This window comes from Mus caroli, unplaced genomic scaffold (assembly GCF_978045245.1).
Source record: "Mus caroli unplaced genomic scaffold, Mus_caroli_1 scaffold_11, whole genome shotgun sequence".
Lineage (NCBI taxonomy): Eukaryota > Metazoa > Chordata > Mammalia > Rodentia > Muridae > Mus > Mus caroli.
The window spans coordinates 119,992,126-120,014,128 of record NW_028227266.1 but is presented as its reverse complement, the minus strand read 5'-3'; the positions used below and the strand labels follow the sequence as shown (position 1 = coordinate 120,014,128).

Genomic DNA, 22,003 nt, shown 5'->3' with positions numbered 1-22,003 from the left:
GTTCATCTCTGTGGTAAAACCCCTTACAATTAGTTCTCTGAAGGCCCATGGGGTATAGCTCTGATCAGAAGGACTTGACTCTTATCCTGGTACAGTTGAAGCCTATGCATAGTGCGTAAAGTTCTCAGGTTCACAGGATCTGGACTGACCTGGAAGACAAGCCTCTAGGCAAAACTGGGAGGAGTTACCTCAACTGTGTTAACTGAGGTGGGGAGACCTGTCTTGACTGGGCAGGACCTTCTGTGGGCAGAGATCCCAGACTAGAAATGAAGAAAGCTAGCTGAACAGGCATGCACCCATGGCTTTCTGCCTCAGACCTTGGATGCAGTGTTACAGGCTGCTTCAAGCTTCCCTCCGTCTGTCCGGACTTCCCTCCGTCTGTCCAGACTTCCTTGCCTCAGGAGATGGTACCCTTGAACTCTGAGCCAGAATAAAGCCCTTCTTCTTCAGGTGCTCTTGTCAGGGTAATTTAATCATAGCAACAGGAAGGTAACCCAGACAGAGTCTCAAGTTGTGGAGAGCCATCCCTGGAGCCTGGTCATGTAGCATGGGTTGGGCAGATGCTCTGCACGGGCGTTACTTGAGCACGTGGTTGCCATTGGAGATCCAACTGAGAGTGTGGCAGTATGCACAGAGACATGGTGTGTGTGTGTGTGTGTGTGTGTGTGTGTGTGTGTGTGAACTGGGAGTGTAGTGGTGTGCACAGAGACACCCAGGGGGATGAGTGGTATGACTTGGTGTTGGATAGCCTTGGTTTGACCTCTGGCCCAGTTACTTATATGTGACTTTAGATAACTAAATTTAAGTTTCCTTTCATCCCCTCCCCCAATGTTTTTGGGGTGTGTGTGTGTGTGTGTGGTATATGGCATGCATACATTCAGGTGCACTCAGAGGCCAGAGCGAGTGGTCAGGTGTCTCGCTCCTTCACTCTCTGCTTCCTTCCCTGAGGCAGAGCCTTTCAGTAAACCTGCAGCTAAGACGGAGGCCAGTGAGCTTCAGAGTCTCCTACCTCCTCCCACACAGCCTCGTCTGGCTTTTCATTTGAGTGCAGGGGATCTGAATTTAGGTCCCTTATTTTAAGTAACAAACACTGTAGCCCACTGAGCCATCTCTCTGGCTGTCACCCACAGTAAGAGTTTCTACACTTCAATTTTCTCACTTGGAAAGTAGGGCCAGAAGTCTGGAGATAAGGCGCTCCCCCAGTGCAGGGAAGATGGGTGCTCACCCACTGCAGGCTGTAGAATGTGTGAGCTTTGAATAGGAAATGTCCCCCATTGGGTGTGTGGTTTTGAGCATGTGGTCCCCACCTGGTGGCACTGTTTGGGAAGGTCATGGAACCTTTAGGAGGTGGAGCCTCATTGGAGGAAGAAGGTTGCTGAGGGCGGGGCTTGAGGTTTCCTGATCCACTGAGACATGAGCAGGTGGCCTCGGGCTCCCACCCCCACCCCCTTCACTGACCCCCGAAGTGTGGCCGAGTGAGTCCCTCCTTCCCACAGCTCCTCCTTTGCTGTGGGATTTGTTTCGAGTCAGGGTCCCGTCGTGTGCTCTTGGCTGGCCTGACGTGACCTGTGTCCTAGGCTGGCCTTGAATTCACAAAGCACCGTGTTTCACAGAGTTGCTCCTTTGAGAATTTCTGTCTTGGTGATGAGATGAGGAGAATAACTAATAAAGTGTCCCCCCACAAAGTACCCCACCACAAAGTGTCCCACCACAAAGTGCCCCACCACAGTGTCCCCCCACAAAGTGTCCCCCCACAAAGTGTCCCCCCACAAAGTGTTCCCCCACAAAGTGTCCCACTACCCTTCCTACAGCAGCCCCTCCCTGCTCCTTGTTGTGTTGCCTAGGACTCTCCAGGTCTGCACTGCTGTCACAGTGTCCTGAAGCACAGTGTCCCTTCCAGGGCCTCCATCCTTTCAGCACTTGGGGACAGGGCAGCCCTGCCCTCCTCAGCCCCTCTCGTCGTGTCCCCGAGTGCACCGGCCTCACGCTATCAAGCTGACGAACCACCTGGACTCCATGCATTTCCTTTCCTTTGTTCCAGGTCCAGAAGTCAGGCTCAAGAGGGGACACACAGGCTGCAGAGGACCTGCTGCTTCTCAGCAAGCCACTCACAGACCTCATCAACCTGCTCATCCCACTGGTAAGGGCTCACCTGTGTGCATCTGCAGACGTGCAGACTGAAACAATTTTATCTGAATTCCACGAATGCGTGAGCTCCTGTTATTTTGATTCCCTTCAGAACTGGAACCAAAGGAGCCCCCAGAGGCCACTTGTTTTATAAAATACTAAATTTATACTTGATTTTAGGCCAGGTGGCTTATCACTGAGATAATATTTAAAGTCCAAGTAAAATGCTGTACATATGTTAAATGAGCTGTTGAGAGACAGATGTGTAATAGTGGGTGTGAACTACACAGTGAGACCCTGTCTCAAGAGGGGTAGATTGATCTATATATACATGCATACAATTAATAAATAGGGCAGAATCAAATCCAATTAGTTCTTAATGAAACTATGATAAAAACACAGTAAATTTCCCTAAGAAAGGACAAATCCACTGCCTTCCAAGAGTCATCTAGACACAAGCCCCTCACCCTGGATAGGGCAGGGGGGAAAACAAGCCGGATTAACAAAGCCACTGAACTTCTGGGTGAGACCAGGGCTTACCTGGAACTCCAACCAGCTCAAAGGTTTCAACCACACTGAAACAGGGAGCTCGGTGCTCCCCTTAGACAGCAGCCAGCTGGAGCCCACTGGTGAAACTCCATAACTTATGGAAAGCAAAAGGCCTCATGGAGATCCATGAAAGTGGGCCTGTTCGTGCCTCCAGAACCAGACGACCGAGCGCTGTGTGCCTCTGGCCCCTGCCTCTGTGAGCCCGGCAGCTCACTGGTGAGGTCAGGACAGCTGGTATTTGGTGTTTACTGCCCTGTGGCTTCAGGGACCACCAATGCAATTTGGGCGAATAATTGTATAGGTTTGGGTGCATCCAGGAAGTTAAGGTAAGGTGTGTGGTCACCTGTAATCCCAGAACTCAAGAAACTGAGGCAGGAGGATTACCTGAAGCTTGACTCCGGCCTGGACTATGTGGTAAGTTCCAAGCCAACTGTGTTATATAGTGAGAACTTGTCTTACCAGTAAAAACACCAAATAAACAGATGAAAACCACCCTAAAGGTTCAACCAGAGAAGCACAGACAATTAGCAGTGGGTTTCTGTCATAAATTAGAAATGACAGTGAGAGTATAGGAAGTGTGAAGTAGGCTCAGTGAACTAACCAAGGAGCCACAGCAGTCAGGAAAGACCTTACTGCACTGTGTCCACGAACATGGGCTTGACCTAGCTCTGTGCTCAGCATCAGGGGCAAGTGCATGGTAGACATTACTTACATAGCAGTATGTGACCTTATTGGTTGGTTCCACCAATAGTAATGAGGTCATGTGGTGGCTGTGGACCTTCAGCCAGCTGGACTTGGCTCCATAGGCACCAGGTGGTCAGGCAGTGTTGGAATAGTAAAGCTCTCCTTCTGCCTCAGCAAGGATCGTACTTAATCCCTTCTTTTCTCTGATGTGGGGCCCACCTTTACTTTACAAAGAAGGCCCCTGGAGCTGCTGAAGCTAGAAACACAAAACTTCAGAGCTTAGTTGTCTGATCTCAACACCCACGTGTACCTCACCAAAGTTCTCATTGGCCTCTGGATTAGCTTTGAACCCTTGAAACCCTAAACTCAACCGGGTTCAGCAATAGTCAGGTGGTAGGGGCAGGCTGGGGTAGAGGGCTGCTCTGTGTTTTCTGGTATTGTTTTAAGTGGGAGAGGTTTCCATGGCAGTCAGTCTTTATAGCAGGGGGAGGGGGGCTCTGGTGGCTTCAGGAGATGTGCTGAAGGGAGGGTGTGACAGACAGACACATGGACAAGAAACAGTCTTGCCAACCTCACCAAGCGTTATTTGTTTAGAATAATGAAAGGAGCTGTCCTGTGCCCTGCTATGCAGTCATATCCAGCCCCTTACAGAGGTGACCAGGGAACATAAATGGTTTCAGAATGCAGGCTTCAGTCTCTCCCAGCCACTGTTGCCAGCCCTGCCTGCCACAGCTGCTGGGGCCTCTCAACTTTATTTTCTGCGATATATGGCTTTGGGTAACAGACTCAAATCTCAGGGGAGGGGAACAATCAGTCCTCTTCCGGAGAGCTCTGCCTCTTCCAGACTTGTTCTTTCAACAGGTGTCTGTCCCAAGCGGTCGGGAATAAAACATAAACAGGCTATAATGACATGTGTCACACTGGGGCAGAGCAGACCACACTTAAAAGGCCTTGACTGCGAACTCAGAAGACGGCCCTGTGTTTCATGTTCTGAGCTGATCTCTCCTTTAAGCCTGCAGTTCCTGGAGTCAGTCATCAGGTGGATCTTTGAAGTGGGCAGATGTGGCCCACCCTGCCTCTCACACCTGTGCTGCCTGCAGAGCCTGCCCTGTCAGCTCTGATCTTGGGTGTCTCCACCAGCACCTCAGGCCTCCAGAAAGTTCCAAGGATGGCGCAGAGGCTCCTGTGGAAGTACCTTTCCTATTTGTCTAAAATTCCTTTATATGTTACATCGAACTACTTAAAACAGCCCATGTCTGCCCTGGTCGGCAATGGCCATGCCTTTCACTTGTGTTGAGCTTTTATGAGCAATAGAAGACAAGTCACTGGCTACTGTAACACAGGGTTCCTTACTTGAGTTGGAGTCATATGTGGCTTGAGGACAGGCAAGGGACAGGGCCACCCAGACTCTGTCTCTGAGGCCTCGTAGGACTGACGAGAGGAGCAGGCGATGGAGCCCAGCTCAGCGATGCTGCGTCAGAGCCTTGGCTTCCATCCAAACTCTGCTAACGTTGTCATGTGCATCTGAATTTCACCTCATCTTATTGGTTTGGTTGGAACTGTGTCTCCTGCCTGGAGCAAGGACTTCTTCTCTCAGCCCCCAACCCCAACTATCCGAGATGTGGTCCTCTGTTCAGACCAGAGTTCTGGGACACAGATTCTAGAGTCCTCTTTGCAGACAGCTCACCTCTTGTCTTCAAAGACAAATTTTTTCACAAACTGTTCACAGATTCTTCCCAGAGCACCCCCCCCTGCACCCCCACTTTTACAGATTTCCTTCTGGACACAGGTTGCATGTTCAGTCTTGTGCTCAACTCTTGTCACCTGCTGATGAGTCTCCTGTCTTCCCATCCAGCCCTCTACTCCCAAGACGACCTCTCATTCACCGCTTCTGAGTGCTGGTGCCGCCGGGCGTGGTGGCACATGCCTTTAATCCCAGCACTCGGGAGGCAGAGGCAGGAGGATTTCTGAGTTCGAGGCCAGTCTGGTCTACAAAGTGAGTTCCAGGACAGCCAGGGCTATACAGAGAAACCCTGTCTCGAAAAACAAAACAAACAAACAAACAAACAAACAAACAAAAAAAAAAAACCAGAGTGCTGGTGCCTGATGGTGCCTTGGCCTGTACTGGGTGTGCGTGAATTACCCCAGTGCTGTCCCCTAAGGGATCCCAGCTCACCGAGATGCTGGCTGCTAGCCTGAGGCTCTAATGGATTGGTAGATATTTGCCTAATCTATGTGAACTAGATCATACCCCTCCAGGTTCTTACTGAAGCCTTGAGTTTCAGCAATGGCCATGATAAGAGTGTTGTCCTGTGTCTTTTCTGGGAAAGATTAACACACATTTATAGCTTTGCATAAAGTGACAGCATAGGGGAATCACGGTGAAAGGCATGTGAAAAGCATCAATCCCTGGTCTGTTCCAACAGTCTCGTGACTCCAAGTCCCCTTTGCATGAAAATGTTGGGGTATTTGTTCCCACAGGTGCTGTTGGGCCATTTATATTTCTGAAACCATTTGAGCCCTACCTCTGATTGACCAGAAAGGACACAATAGCACTGACAAGGGCCTTGTAGAAGATTACTGTACTTGCAATTTACACAAACAAAACAGAACCAACCCTAGCAACCAGGCAGCTCTAGCGAGCACAGAGGCTCTGAGCGCTGACTCCGGATACCGTTGTCTGTGGCCAGACCATCCTGAATGTGCCCTGCCTCGTCAAAACAGAAACTACACACTGTCACCTTCTTCTACACGGAGAGACCCAGAATGTGGCAGTCGGTGTCTAGATGTGTGTAGTTTCAGGAAAGGAAGATTCCAGAGCTACAGGTGTGCCCCCTCCCATTACTCTATGGATGTTTTGAATGATGTCATTTTATTTTAGCTTTTAAACAGCATTTTGTTCTTGGCTGTGGTGCCCTAAATTAAGAAGGCATTCCCTGATGGGATAAAAAGGGTCCTGATGAGCTCCCAGAATGCCTCTCACCCATGGAGGACCCACAGTGCAGCACTCATCGTTCCCTCAAGCCAACTCTCCTGTTCTAGTGTTCTATGATCTTCCCGGGGGAAACGTGAACAAATATCTGTTCACCTCATAGGACACGGAGGGAAGACTACCAAGGTGACTCCGCCAAAATCTAGCTTAGGGAACCAATGAGTTAGTTAGTTAGTTGTGGTTTCTTACTATAGCGTAACTAACTCAAAGGCAGATACATATCCAAAGAGCCCAAGCATGGTTGACAGTTCAAGAGAGCTGGATTCGCTCTGCCCACGTTGCAGACAGTTCCACCAAAGGGTCTCCTCTTTCCTAGAAACTGTTGTTAGTTATAAAACCTTTCAGAGGGCCTTGTGAGTTTGAAAGGCTTCCTCTTCTTCCTCCCCCCCCCCCTCCTAAAGGAGTGGGCAGTGGGACACACTGAGGAAAACGGGGAGTGAGAGGGACAGAAGGGCTGGGACTCTGAGATACAGGTCCTATCTAAGCTGTTGATGGAAAGGTTTGTTAGCCCTTTTTCCCATGTTCCCTGTACTCCTGCCTTGACTTAAAAAGCATAAGAGCACAGTATTTCTGCAGAGTTATGCTTGGGTTTGTATGTCCTCTGTGAGGACAGAGCCTTAATAGCTTGACTCAGGAGTTGGGTTGAAAGATTGACTTCAGAGCCAGGCCCCATGGTCAGAACTTTACTGTGACTTTTCTATTTACATATCTCCCATCTTGTGATCAGGATGATAATGATCTGTGCATCTAGGGGATACAGAACTAATGACTTCACTTTATTTAGTGGGATCAAACAAGTACAAATAGACCCAAGAGAGCTGGTCAAAGCAGTCAGGAGAGAGCAAAAAAAAAAAAAAAAAAAAAAACACGTATTTAGACTGGGGCTGTGGCCCCATGGTAAAGCTCTTGGTTACCATAAAGACTTGGCCTCAGCTCCAGCGGGGGCGGGGGGGGGGAACCACAACAAAACACTTCCCTGTGTTAGCTTCACCATGTGTACTGAAGCTCATTAAATAATGCAGGAAATTAAATTAAACTAAACAGTAAACACGCGTTTTCACTTTTCAGTCTTTGGAGTGGGAAACTGATTATGGACTCTTAATTGGCAAATTAAAATGTAAATAGGTATGTGTCAAAAGCTTTGGAAATATCCCTGCCTTTAATCCCACTTCCAGAAGTGAGACTGCATAGGAAATAGTTGGAAGTGTGGGGTGTATTTGTATAAATACATAAACTCACGACATTATTTTCAACATCAAAATACTTCTTAACAACTTGCAGATTGCTCAATTAGAAATTATGTTCTGATTTTTTTTTAATTTGTGTGTGAACATGAGTGAGGGAATCAGGGGTGACTTCTGGCAGTGTCTTTACTTTTGCTGAGGTAGGGCCTGGCTTCTGCTGCAACACTGGGTACTCTAGGCTATCTCACTCTTGAATTTCCAGGCGGTTCTCCTGTCTCGGCTCCCATCTCACCAGAGAAGCATTGCAGACACGAGACCACTGTTCTGGGCTTTTATGTAGACTCTGGGAACTCTTGCATAGGTCATCAGCCTGGGTGGCAAGTGCTTTTCTCCAGTGAGCCTTCTCTCTGGCCCTAAATTCTGGTTTTAAGGTAGAATTCTATATCACTGAATATGATTTTCAGAGCATATTTAACAATGTAGGAAAATAATCTAACATGACATTAATCAATACCAGGGTGCTATGAGATGATAATTCAATGTATATTTTTTTAAATGTATATATAATTGAAAGATCTTACGCATATAGTTTAACCTATGTTTAGAATAAACAATGTTTACATTTATTTAATTATTTTGTGTGCATGTGTCTATTAACAATGTCAAAATACCAATATGGAGGCCAGAGGACAGCTTGCAGAAGTCAGCCCTCCTTCTACCATGCAGACCCTGGGGATCAAACTCAGGTCATTTGCCTTGGCTCCTTCACCTGCTGCTCCTACTGATCCATCGCCCCAGCCCTTAAAATGAGCATCTCGTAACGATGGGCACACACGCAGTGTCCTTCAGGACTGATGCGCACACACAGGCTGCCCAGTCCTGACTGCACAAAGGCTTCCTTTGCTATCTGAACAAGGGCGTTAAGCCTTGAACGTGGAGAAATGGAGTTCTTAGCTCCCACCTAGAACTACCTTAGCCGCTGCAGATGCCCATCAGGTTCACCAGACATTAGCTGCTTATGTCATCATGGCAGCCTGTACCTCATCTGAGGAAGGCACAGGGGAGTCCCCAGGCAAAAGGGTCCCGGCACCTACCGAGGACAAGGCAGCTTGTCATGAGCCTCTGTCCTCCTGGCTAACAGTGGTTGCTAGATTCCAGTGCAGCCGCTTTTCCCATAAGGCATTGAGGCAAGGTACCGAAGTTAGCAGAGCTGGCCGGTCTGGAAGCTGGAAGGCTCCATCCACCTTGCATCCTGTGAGGTTGCCGACTCAGGAGTAGTTTGTGTGCACAGATGGTGGTCCATCCCAGGCTGGCGGGAGCCTGCTCACAGCAGGTGTGCCTGATGACATATGGCTCTTGCCAGTCATCCACTCGGTTCTGCAAGGCCCAAGAAAAGCAGACGTTGCTGTTTTCTGATGGTTTGCACATTTGCAGTTCCTGGCACTGTACACAGTGGTCAGGCCATAGGATGCCACTGCCCTGGGAGATGGGGTCAGGTGGAGGTAGAGAGGAGTCCCAACGTTGCCTCCAAACACATGCTGCAGCAGAATTATGGGAGGCTGCCATGACCCTCACAGAGAAGAGAGCTTGACACTCCTGTTAGAAAAATGCATGGAAGGGAGCCAGTCAGTGAACTCGGGCTGCTGCCCCCAGACTCAGGGAGCCGAGCAGCCGAACCAGAGTCAGCAGAAGTAACAATGAGGACTGGGATCAGGCTCACCGCACACAGGAAGCAGGCCGAAGGGCTCTCTGTGCGGGATTTAAGGAAGCATTTAGAACATCACACAGGTCAGGCATGATGGCTCAGCAAGGGAGGGCAATTTTCCCAAATTTAAATTATTAGTACTCTCTTTTGGAGACAATATCTCACTATGTAGCTCTGGCTGACTTGGAACTCACAGAGATCTGCCTACCTCTGCCTTCAGAGTGCTGGGACCTGAGTTCGATTCCTCCTAGCCCAAAGCCCACATGGTGGGGAGAGAGACCTGACTCCCACTCGTTGTCCTCTGAGCACACATGCACCTTGGCATGAGCATGCTTGCTTTGGAGTGCGCATCTCTTTTGGCTTCTGAGAAGCACTGTCTGCTTCACGAATCTGATTCTTCCAGCCAAGGGCAGTGTGCTGGTGCACTGTCCGTAGGCTAAGAACAGTTGGGTTGGCCTCCTGTGACCATAAAATGTCTCATGGTACTGTAATACCCAGTTCACTATGACTAAGATGAACATGAAACCTTGTGTTGAATTTAAAAATAATCCTTTTCTACTTTTAGACAGAGCAAGTCCCATGTCTCGTTACCTAGTCTTGGATCTGTGAGAGGAAAATAGTGATTTCTTTTAAAAAGAGAGAGATGGTGCACGTGCCATTCATTCTTGCTGTCCCAAAGTATCCTTCTGCAGAGGACACATGGTTCCTAACAGGTCTACTTTTTAGTCACCATTAAAGAACACAGCTCCTGCCTCCTCTCCAGCAGGCTGTTGTGGGTGGGGTCCCTAACTCTGTGTGTACCGCAGGTGACACCCACAGGAAGGCACCTTTCTCTGGGTCAGCTCCATGTACCACTTCAGCTTGCATCACTATAAGATTCACTTATGAAACAGTAAGATAGAGATAATTAAAAATAACCAGCATGAGGTTTGCAATGAGACTCAGCAATAGTCGGTGGGATAGGAATTACAAAGTATTCACTAGGACTGTTCTTTTGTTTGTTTGTTTGTTTTGTTGTTTTTTTTGTTTTGTCTTTTCGAGACAGGTTTCTCTGTATAGCCCTGGCTGTCCTGGAACTCACTCTGTGGACCAGGCTGGCCCTGAACTCAGAAATCCACCTGCCTTTGCCTCTGCCTCCCAAGAGCTGGAATTAAAGGCATGCACCACCACCGCCCGGCACTAGGACTATTCTTAAAGACATCGCTTACAGGCAATTTTCAGAGTAGCTGAGCATGTGTTTCTACTTATCGCCATTTATCCTCACACAGGTGGTTTTTTAGAATTTTTGAGGCTCTTTGCCATGGACTCTGATGCTTTGGCCCTTGCCTCATAGGAACTACTTTCCCCTGGCTGCACTCCGAAGTAACAACACAGTAACAAAAGCAGCCTGAGCCTGCGAGAGAAGGCTTGGCTGGGCTCATAGCGGACTGGTGCAGCCTGTCCTGGTGGACAGTCCTGGCCTCAGAGCTCAGGGCTCTGGCCAGGTTGCATCTGTGGACAGGAAGCGGAGAGGGATGAATCCTTGTGCTTGGCTCACTCTCCCCTTTCAGGACCAAAGTCCATGGAATGGAACCCCTCCCCTCCACCGGGATTAGAGTAGGCTGTCCAGCATCAGTTACCCTAATCAAGATAGTAACTCAGCCAAGCTAATCCCCTCATAAACACAGGCATAGAATAACTTACTCAAGGCAATTCCTGACAGACATGGCCATATACTATTCTAATCTCGGTAATGCCTAAGAGAGTACCTCGTGGCCTTTGTTCAAGGCAACTCCAGACCCGGCTGGGTAATAGCCCCAATCATCACAAGCATAGGTAGCTAGAAAAAGCCACATGGTGGTGTGGATGCTCAGCCTGTAGTGGGCATTTTCATTTTCTGTTTGGTCAGCTTAGCTGTGGTTGGTTGCCACATTCCCTTGGGAGGGAGCTGGGCTCAGGAACAGAGGTCATGGGGTACACTACCTCTTCCTGATCCTTCTTCCATGGGGCCTGTGGGGGCAGCACACAGTCAAGGCCTGCAGACAGACACTCATCTTCTGAGACACTCAGTTATAGATACCTTCAGACTATTCCTTCCCATCTTCCTTTACATATGCATAGTTTATAAGGGAAATATTTTTCAACTCAGAACTATTTCTGTAATTATGGCTAGCTCATAACATAAGATTCTCTTGAGGCAAAAATAAGAAACTCATATTTCATGTAAATGAAGTCTCACAGCTGTCAGATGGGCGGAGGCCATGGTCATTACAGAATCCTCCTTGCAGAAACACTGCAAATACGGGAAATGCCATGTTTAACTCAGTCATCAGCACGAGGGAGGTGGACCGGCAGCGGAAGGCCTGACCCTGTGTCCCGCAGGCTCCTGTTCTAGAGTCGGCTCAGACCTAACTAACATCTTACCACGATGAACAGAGATGCTCTGACCAGTGATGCCGAGCACAGGCATCAGTCCTGAGGAAGGGCTGACAGGCCAGGTAGCCGTGCATGTCCATGCTAGGACAGCACGTGACCTGCGTGCGCAGATGGAGGACCATGCCCTTTCCCTGAAGCTGAAGTTATCAAGCTGTTGAACCTCCATGTGGCTGCTGGGAATCGAACTCAGGTCCTCTGCAAGAGCAGCAAGTGCTTTTAATCACTGGGTCGTCTCTCCATCCCCTGCTGTTGCTTTTTGAGATAGGGCCCTATAGCCCAGGCTGGCCTAGAACTTAGGGTGATCCCCCTGTCTCATCACCCAAATCCTGGAATTATAGGCATGAACACCACACCCAGCTGCCATGTATGGCTTATGTGCTACTGTTCTCTATTAAGTTAAAACACTTACATACATGTATGTTTCATATATATGCATCATGCCTTCTGTAAGCAGAATTCAAAATACTTAGAATGCAGAGGTTGGCCTCCTACTCACAGAGCTCTGCCTGCCTCTGCCTCCCCAGTGCCGGGATTAAAGGCATTACCATGATTAATTACCTTAATGTCAGTCTCTCTGATCGCTTGCTGTGACTTCTGCCTGCTTTTTCTGCTTCATCTGCCTTGGTACAGCACCTTTGAATATTAATAAGTGCATCTTGTTGTCACAGCAAATGGATCTTTCATTTTCTTCTTGCTATTTCTCATTTTGTAGATATTTTAATTACAAAGATGGCATCTTACAGATAAATGTATCGGTTCCTTTATACTTTGGGGGCTTTACATCTGGTTTTTAAGGGTCCTTCCATCTGAGATGACAGATGTAATCAGACATGGTCACTTGTGCTTTCTTCTAATGCCTGCGTGATTTTGCCTCTGTGTGTTGCCTTTGGGTTTGAAAGAAAATGAGATTTTGTGTCTTGTGAGTTGTTTAGGAGCCTGAGCCCCGACCTGGGGCTGAGAACAAAGCAGAACAGACAGGGCTGTTGTTAAGACATTCCTAAGAACAGCTTGATTGTACAAGCAGGGCTATCTTGTCTGGGTCAACACCACCTGGCCGGAACCTCCCCTCTGTCTACTGCCCCTTGACGCCGGGTAAAGTCATACATCAACTGGTTGCTATGTGAACAAAGATAAGCCCCCAGCCCACAGAAACAAAGTCCTGATGCCCTGTAATCTTTCTGTTAATGTTTGAATAAGCCAATAGTGTGTCGCTATGCTGAATTCCACACCCCTAAGCCCCTTACCCCATAAAAACCCCTAGCTTTCGAGCCTCGTGGCCAACATCCGTTATCTCCTGTGTGGGATGCATGTCAGTCCGGAGCTCCGTAATTAACCGTCCTCATGTATTTACATCAAGATGATGGTCCTTCGTGACTTTTTGGGTGCACGCCGAATCGGGAATTGGGTGGGGGTTTCCCCACTAGGTTCTTTCAGGTTTTGTCCAGTGCCATTTTTCTGTGAGGAGTGAGGTGGACATGTATTGTTGAAAGTTTTCAGGGATCAAGGGCTGTATAGATTCTGTGCCCAGAGTCGCACCTGCAAGGTCGCACCTGCAAGCCTCCATCCATATTTCACAGAATACAGTTAGTTTTGTTACTAAACAGTTGGAAATATCCCACATTCTTGGAGATGACAGCCAAGCATCATCCTATGAAACTTTGTCTCCCTGGCCTAAGAGAATGTCTGATAGAGATAAATGCAGGGGCTGGGTGTCAGGGATCTCTTACAACACAGAAACGGAGGGGAGCTCGGTTAGCCTGATTCTCTGACTGTTCTGCAGTCTTGGATCCAGCCAACCATGAGCTGGATCATTTGTAAAGAAGATCACGTCTGTTTCAAATATATAGGAGGTCACATCTGTTATGAGCGTGTAGAAGATCACATGTGTGATAAGCATGTGGAAGATCACGCCTGTAGTGAGCATGTACAGATGATTTTCTCATTGTTCTCTGATCAGTATAGCACAGCAATGATTTGCATCATATTTACATTGTGCTTGATCCTATAGGTGTCCCAGACATGATCTGAAGTCCACCCAAGGGTGCATAGAGGCTATATGCCCTTCCACTTAGGTTAGCATCTGCAGGTGTCAGTGGCCTTTGCAGGTTCCTTTGTGTACTTAGGATGACAAGGGAGACCACTTGAAGCTGAGCCCCACTGATTTGCCCCTCCCCAACCACCGGCCACCAGCAGAGCTGACAGTGCCACTGGAAGTCAGGTCTCCAGGAAGCGCTGCTATCCTTGTCATCTGACATTCCACTCAAGGGTCAGGCCCTTGACAGGAGAGAGTGGTGTTGCCAGAGTCAGCTGGGTCAGCTCTGAACTCTTTAGCTGTGGTTGCAAGGGCTTCATTGTGGTCAGACACGTGACAGCAGTGGGCAACTTAGTACAAGCTCTCTACCTCCAAAGCCAGATACAAGGCTGGCAAGATGGCTCAGCAGGGGAAGGGGCTTGCTGCCAAGGTTGACAACTGAGTTATATACCTGGGACTCACATGGTAGATAGAACCCACGAGTTACACTATAAGTAAAGGTAACTTTAAAAGGGGACAGGATAATACACCCTAGAGTCATTTGGAGATCAGAAGGGTTAGGTACTGCAGGGTCTTGGCAAGGCCTTGGAGCAGAGTCCACACCCCACCCTACTTCCTCTGCTCTGTGTTGTGTAGTCCCTGAGTTATAATACTGTGTGGTGAAACCCACGGTGGTGACAGAAGATTTCTCCAGAGTCTAGGGCTGTGTGTGCTCTGTTGTAGTTTTGCCTCTGCCTGAAGCCATGCGATTGTAGATGCTCTCTGAAAGGCCAGCTCTTTGTCAAGTTTGAAGCCACTGAATAGTGTGGCTATTCACCCGTAACCACGATGCAGTGGGTTAGCCGTTTTGATAACAATGTTTGGCTTTTTGTTCTGGCCTTATGCCTGCAGCATTACCCTGTCGATGGCTCCCAGGGGTTTTCCCATGCTGCATGCCCTGTAATCATATTACCCCCATCTGATAAACAGCTAGCTCGTATTGTAACAAACCTCTCTGCACACAGCCTTGTTAATGTGCTAAAATAATGGACCCGGGGGCATTTCCAAAGAGTGTGACTCTACAATTAGCCGACCTGGAGGCTCACAGCATGCTGATTGAGTTCTACCATGCTGCAATCACAGGGGTCCTCAGAGCACACCAACCACACTGCAGAGGCGCCTCTGGGCCCTCAGAGTCCTTCAGTCCCAGCCTAGATAAACAGTCTTATTTCATTCAGTCTGGATACATCTCTTGGATAAATGAACCATGTCCTTTGGAAGCTGTGACTTTGAGTTAAAGAATTCACGTTAAACATCCAGACGGTAAAGGCTTAACTATGCTCCATCAGTGTCTCTCAGACTGGATTCTGCTGTAAATCACTTGGTTGGTTTAGTGTTAGGCACACGTTTTGTAGAATTGGCCTTGCAGTTTTTTGTTTTTTTTTTAAGGACAGCCATTGTCTCCTTGGAACTCACGCTTTTAAAGAAAACCTGTATCAGCTCTTACCTTCTTTGAGGGCATACCTTCTACTCATACCTATATTCATTAGATCTGAACTCTTCAGAAAGGAATTATTTTAATACAAGGGAGGATTTTCACAGTCTTTGATTCAGTCAACAGCCTTTTCTCTCTCTCTCTCTCTCTCTCTCTCTGTATACATATGCTTGTATGTGTGTGTATGTATGCATGCTCATGTGTGCTGGGCACACGTGTGTTAGGTGTGGGTGTATGTCTGTGAGCATGTGCAAGTCCAAGGTCAGCATCAGATGGCTTCCTCCATTGCTCTCTACCTTATTCCCTGATGTAGGGTTTCTCAGTTGAACTCAGATTGATTGCTTACTCCCAGAATCCTCTTCTCTCATCTTCATGTGCTGGGATGACAAGTGGGTCACCACACCCACTATCTTTTACACATGATCTGGGATCTGAACTGCTGTCTTCATACTTGTGTCCATGCACTCTGACATCCCCAGTCCCCCAGTCAAGAGTCATGCCAGCTTCTGGACTGTAGTCCTGCGGGCACTTTCCACAACAAACCCAAACATTTGTGCATTTTTGGTTCCTTTCTGATGGTCCTAACACACTGAGTCTTTTGGAAGCTGTTAGCAGTATCCCAAGCCCCTACCGTTATGGAGAGGTTAGTATATAACTCATGACACATGGAGGCCATTTACCTGAGTGAGAAATTTTCCTTTCCTTTTTTTAACTTTAGGGATAGGATTTTTAATTGCAATAGGAATGGTCATCACAAGAAGCCAAGCAATGTAGAAGTGAGTAGTAAAACTACCCACCCACCCCCAACACACACACACACACACACACACATACACTGTGGCATTGGGCCTATGACATTTGATCTGCCTCTGTCATTCCCTTTGCAGTCACAAGCGCCTGGGTCGTGGGTATGGGCACACTCTTCTCTGTACTTGCTCTGTATTTGGGTATTATAGGCTCTTTGACGTCTGCCTCTGGCCGCCAGTCTTGTGCTTCTCAGTGGCTGAATGGCATCAGTGTGAGCTTCAGACGCTCCTACCAGAGGCCTCTCAGGTCGGGTGCAGCACATGCTCTTCTGAATGCCCGCAGTAACTTTCTGGTGCTGCCTTCAGGCTTCTGCATCAGCTCCCACAGTAAGACGACTGGCAATCAAGAGTGCTTTTAATGAGTACTGATCTGGTGGGGCTCAGTTTCTGCTCTAAGTCTGCAGTGCCCCCATTCTTCTACTTTCCTCCCCTAACTGCAGCTTCTGACTCTTCTTAGCTTTGCTATTTATGGATGAAGATTCAGTTCAGGAAGCTGCAGTTTGGATTTGTTGTTCTTCATGTTGTTGTTGTTGTTGTTTTGTTGTTTTTGTTGTTGGCTGTAGCATTAGGAAGGAGCACATAAACTCAAAATACACAAAATTCAAGGGCATTAAATTTGACAATGTGGAAAATAGATGAAAATAATAGAAAAATATAAATTGCCAAATTGCCGGGCAGTGGTGGTGCACGCCTTTAATCCCAGCACTTGGGAGGCAGAGGCAGGCGGATTTCTGAGTTCGAGGCCAGCCTGGTCTACAAAGTGAGTTCCAGGACAGCCAGGACTACACAGAGAAACCCTGTCTTGAAAAACCAAAATAAATAAATAAATAAATAAATAAACAAACTGCTAAATTTGGCATCAGAGTAAGTAAATATCAAGCTCCAGAAGACCAGCCTGAGGAAGGCACCTACTCCATCTAGATCATGTGGCTTGGGATATAAGCATCTTTATCCATTGAGCCCTCTCACAGGACCCAGTCAAAACAGTCTGAAAAGTTCAATGTTGGCTTCTCAGTATACAGTCACCCTGTCTGCGTTCTAGAGGTCCTTCTTTCTTAGAAATCACCTTTCTAAGGACTGTCTGTGAGAGGAAACAGAGTATGATTTTTCCATGGCTGGGGAACAGAGAGGAGAGAAGCAGTTAGAGCCACTGTGCTTCAGGAGAGTTAAACACTAGCATCCCCTGAGTCACGACCAAACCAGAAAACTCAGGAAACACCACTGTATGACCTTGGTGTGTGTGTGTGGGGGGGGGGGGGGGGAGCTCTGGTGCTCAGGTTCCTGAGACCCCTCTGAGGAGGAGAGTCTTCCTGGAGGAGGGGAAGCAGAGAGCAAGATGGGGGGGAGACCACGGGCAGTGACCCTAAGAACTGTGCCTCCTCTTACTTGATCTGGCCCAGCCCTGTCTCCTACAGGATGCACACTCCCAGAATAGCACCACCTACTGGGGACTAAGTGTTCAACACAGGAGCCCTTGGAGACAGATTCCAATGGGGCATTTTGCATTGTAAGTGCTAATGTTCAAATATTGCCATGTGGTTTACAAATGAATCCTAGATACTAAAGAGACAGGCACCCGCTGTGTTGCCCTGGTGACCCAGAACACAGAGCCAGTGGCAAGGCTCCCAGCTCATTGTGCTAAAGTGATAGCGAGTTTCCTAGCCTACTTGCAAACGTCTCTCAACTGATGACCATTTGCATTTAGGATGAAGATGAGAAAACTTTAAAAAGAAAATCTAATCAGAATAGTGAGGGACCAGTGTCAACAGGGAAGGAAAGTTTAACTCATGAGTTCAAGAGTAACGCAAGCCCTGTGATCGTGAGCTAGGATTTTGTGGAAATGAGAGAGAATAGAAATAAGATCAAAGTCGATGCCACTCTTCATTTTCTTTAACAACCACCACCACCACCACCACCACCACCACCACCACCAGCACCAGCAGCATATGTTTTCTCTGTTTTATATCCGTGGGTGGTTTGCCTGACGTTTGTCTAAGTCTTTCTTCTGATACACATCTCCTGCAGCCTGTGGGTGAGGCTGGGGACGTTTTCCCATGGTTTGTCAAGAGTGTCACAGCACCTAAGGCCTCTGTAGACTGTCCTTCAAATTCTACATAGTAAGGACCAGGCTTCCTGAATTGTGTATGTGTATTGTAGTGTCCTGTGTCAGGCTCACACCCCTGACTTACACCGTACCACATTCTTCCCTAAGGATCCGGAGCTGAGAAGAAGCCAGAAGGTCCCACAGAGCAAAGCATTCCTGATTCCTGCCCCATGTGGTGACACGCTGTTGAGGACCCATGAAGGACAGGCGTCCATACCTCACAGCCCGCTGGGGGGTTGTTGAGGTGGCTGTAGCTGTGTGCATATTGAGAGCTTCCAGATTGAAATTTTTGCCGAGACCCCTTGAATTCCATATGTGCTCCCCTTGCATAAATCTCCACCATAGTGATAGCGGAGTCATCTGTGAGTGGCAGCATGGCTGTGTGACCCCCATGTCTGCAGGCTGTGCTCCCTCGCCCTGCTCCCTCCTGAACCCTCGGGCCTCTCCTCGTTGCACACTCAGCCCAGCCCAACACTACCTCTCAAATCCTTAGAAGCCCCGAGCACACTGCTGTCTCATCTCCTCATGGTTGGTTTTCCTCCTTTTCCTGTAACATTTTTATTAAGAGTTGTAAGGCTGCACCACAAGCAGAAGCTACCCCCCAGACTCTGGAAGGGAGTATTTCCCTGCCATTTCTCCTTCATCCTTCCTAGTCTTAGGCTTTGGATCTTGCTGTGGAAACCTTGAAAGTCATTTCCTTCAGTGTCCACATGGCTCCTGTCCCACGCTCTGGCCGACTAATCAGAGGCCCTTTCTCAGAGGAGCCATGGCTGTAGGTCCTACAGCAGTGGCCTGGTGTGGCACCGTGTGCCCACTCTAACAGCCTCATGCTTCGTGCACCCTTTTCCTCTCAGCCCTGGACCTTCCTGACAATAACTGTGACATGTGACACTATGATAGGAAGGAGGGTTTGTTTTGTGCACAGTTTGAGGGTGGAATTTGTCATGACAGGGAGCAGCGTAGTCACACTGTAGTAGAGCAACGGATGCTGTCGATTACGACAGATGTCCATGGACGCCTTTTTGTTTCACTCGCCTCCTTTTTAATCAGCTCAGGACCCCAGCCTAGTCGGTCGGTCCGAGGATCCTGCCCTATCCAGTCCCCAGTGCGCCTTCAGGAATGCCGGCCTCTGTTCATGCTTTCTCTGCAAGGCCGGAAGGATGTCACGTCTGGACAAATCCTTTCCCTTTCTTCCTGGTGATGAGTTTCAGGAAGGCAAGCTAATTGCAGTCTCTTTCCTTACCACTTCCCTGTTAGGACCATGTCCTTCCTACTCCTCCCAGCATCCCTCACTTCCTTTGCAGGATGTGTACCTGAGGATGTGTGTCTGGACTCTGTCTCCTCCTCTTCCTTTCTGTGTCAACCTGGGTGGAGCCAGTGAGTGTTCTATTGTCTGTGCCATTCTGGAAAGTGTTCAAAGGACTAATTAGAGGCCAGTGATTGTGTCATTTCAAGAGGGGATACAGAGATCAGTTGACAGGCAGCTTAAGAAGTGCATGTCACCCAGAGTGAGGACCGTGGGTTATAGCCTCGGGAGCGCTCACAGGAGCCATGATTACCGTGAGGATAAGGATCATGGCAAATACTTGTAAAGTGTGGGGGGGGAAATAAAATAAAAACGCCAAACCCAGTAAATCCAGGTTTTCACGTGGAAACTTCTTTGTTATAAGTCAGTGTTTGATCTTTAAAATAACTGTTGACAGACTCATCCCTGAAGCTCCAACCCTTCTGTGTTAAGGATCTTTCAAAGGAGTTGTGTTTCCCCACCATTCCACAGTTGGCAGCAACTTTCAGTGCTACCCAGGGCAAGCTGGGACCCATCTGTGCCACCTGTGCCTTTCGATTTGTCTTTGAGATGTTTTCTGAATCTGTGTAGTGTAGACTTAGAGTCAAATCAACAAAGCGAGTGGCAGGTCTCTGTCCCTCTAAGGATGTGCTGGGGTGGAGGTCCGGCACTCCCTCCCCTCTGGGGAGGGAGCAATGCTAGGAAGGACTTGGGGCTGGGGTGGGGCATTTCCACCCTAACCTCATGGACCTGCTCAGAGATATTCTCACTGCTGCTGGGGGTGGGTGGGGCAGGATGTGATGGATGGAGGCAAGGCAATCAGCAGGCCTTGAAGGCCTTGGGTGGAATCCTGTAAAAGATGTCCTAACAGTGCAGAGATCTGTCTCCAGGCACTGTTAGCAACATCAAAGGGACAGGAAAGGCTGCTGTGAAGTGGCTATTTTTGTTCTTTCTTTGTTAATGTATTATCTTCTCTGGAACTAAGCATCCCCATGTTATGACTGACAAAGCACTGTGGTAGGTAATGGAACTAAGTATCCCCATATAACTCTGACAAAGCACTGTGGTAGGTAATGGAACTAAGTATCCCCATATAATGTCTGACAAAGCACTGTGGTAGGTAATATTTTTAAAATAGAATACACAATGAGAAAGATTTTTGATTACATTGTGTTGGATGTGTTGATTAAAGAGAAACAAATCCGCCACAACTGTGATTTTTAAGTTTAAAACAGTTCTTAAAATTCAAGTGTATGCGTCCTTAGAATCATATCCAGGCTGCATGCGTGTATCTGTTTACATCTCTTCCCACAAAGTATTCAAGGTGGCCAGTACGAGCACTTCGAAGAAACGAGGCTGGCAGACTGAAAACAAGATGTCAAATGGGCGTAATGATAACATGTTTATCTTAAGTTCAAATCTAATTGGCCATGGCTGAGTCTATAACTAAAGCTAGGAAGCAGTCAACAATGGCCATAAGCCAGTTTCTGCATAGAATAAGCATTTGCAAAGGTGAGTGTTAGTTGTCAAGGTGATAGAGCCTAGCAGCACCTGGAAGATGGGCTCTGGTACATGCCTGTGGGGTTATCATGATTGCATTAACAGAGGGGAGACTGCACACTGTGGGTGGCCCCATCCCCTGGCTGGGATCCTGGACCTTGTAAATGGAGAAGGGATTTCAACAGCAGCAGCACCCCTCTCTGCCTCCAGATTGTAGGTGTTGGTGGTGAGCAGCTGCTTCAAGCCCTGACTGCTCTGACATCCGGCCCTGATGGACTGGACCCCTGAGCTGTGAGCCCGAGCTCACAGAGCAAGTCTTCCTCCTAGAGTCATCTCCTTGACCACAACGGAGCCAGGCTAGACACCAGTAATAAAAGGATTACAGGAAAGAAGTCTGACATCTGAAAAGCAAGTGCACTTAAAACAATTCACAGGTCAAAGATGAATTCTCACAGGAAGTTTTAATACATAGAAGTGAACTAAAATGAAAATATATCAAAACTTGTAGAATGTAGCTAAAAGCATCACTTAAAGAAAAATTTATAATTTCAAAACCTTATGTGAGAAGAAAGGAAAAGCCCAGCCAGGCGTGGTGGAGTCTGACCCGGCACTCACTCGGCACTCGCTTGGAGGCCAGCCTGGGTTCTGCAGTAAGGGTGCTTTCGAGAGTGAGCAGGGCCTGCCAGGCATTCCTAAGGCCCAGGGCTCAGTCCCCACTGCTACCAAGCAAGCAAAAAATTAACAAGAAGAAAGAGAGGGAGGAAATGAAACTATTTGGGGGAGGGAGGGGATCAGCAAGCAGAGTGGGGGAGGGTGGAGGAAGGTGGAGGTGGGGGAGGGTGAAGGAGGGAGGGTAATGAGTGGGAACAAGCACAATGGCATGTATTATGATGCTGCAGTGAAGCCTTATTGCTACTTTAGGAAATAGGTAAAGAATAGAAAATTGACTCAAAGCAAATCAAAAGAGGAAAACCAATTAAATGAAAAATTAACTCTTTGGGGGTGGATTTGAAAGCTAACAAGAAACTGAAAAGGATGAGAGAAACAGAAATGGGATGGAATGGAAGACCTGGGCACAGCCCTGGAGAGGAGCCTGGGGTGCTCCCAACAGCTCCTGAGAGGAGCCCTGGGTGCTCCCAACAACAT

The 22,003-nt window shown here is 48.0% G+C and overlaps 1 protein-coding gene across 4 annotated transcripts in view; it reads left to right on the top strand.

Moving 5' to 3' along the window:
* Window positions 1-22,003, top strand: part of Ulk4 (unc-51 like kinase 4) — a 283,459-nt gene that overhangs the window by 177,795 nt on the left and 83,661 nt on the right. For all 4 annotated transcript variants that reach the window (XM_021173384.3, XM_021173385.3, XM_021173383.3 and 1 more), the window contains exon 34: window positions 2,042-2,140. In XM_021173384.3, coding sequence (XP_021029043.1) covers window positions 2,042-2,140 — 99 coding nt within the window. The remainder of the gene's footprint in view (window positions 1-2,041; window positions 2,141-22,003) is intronic.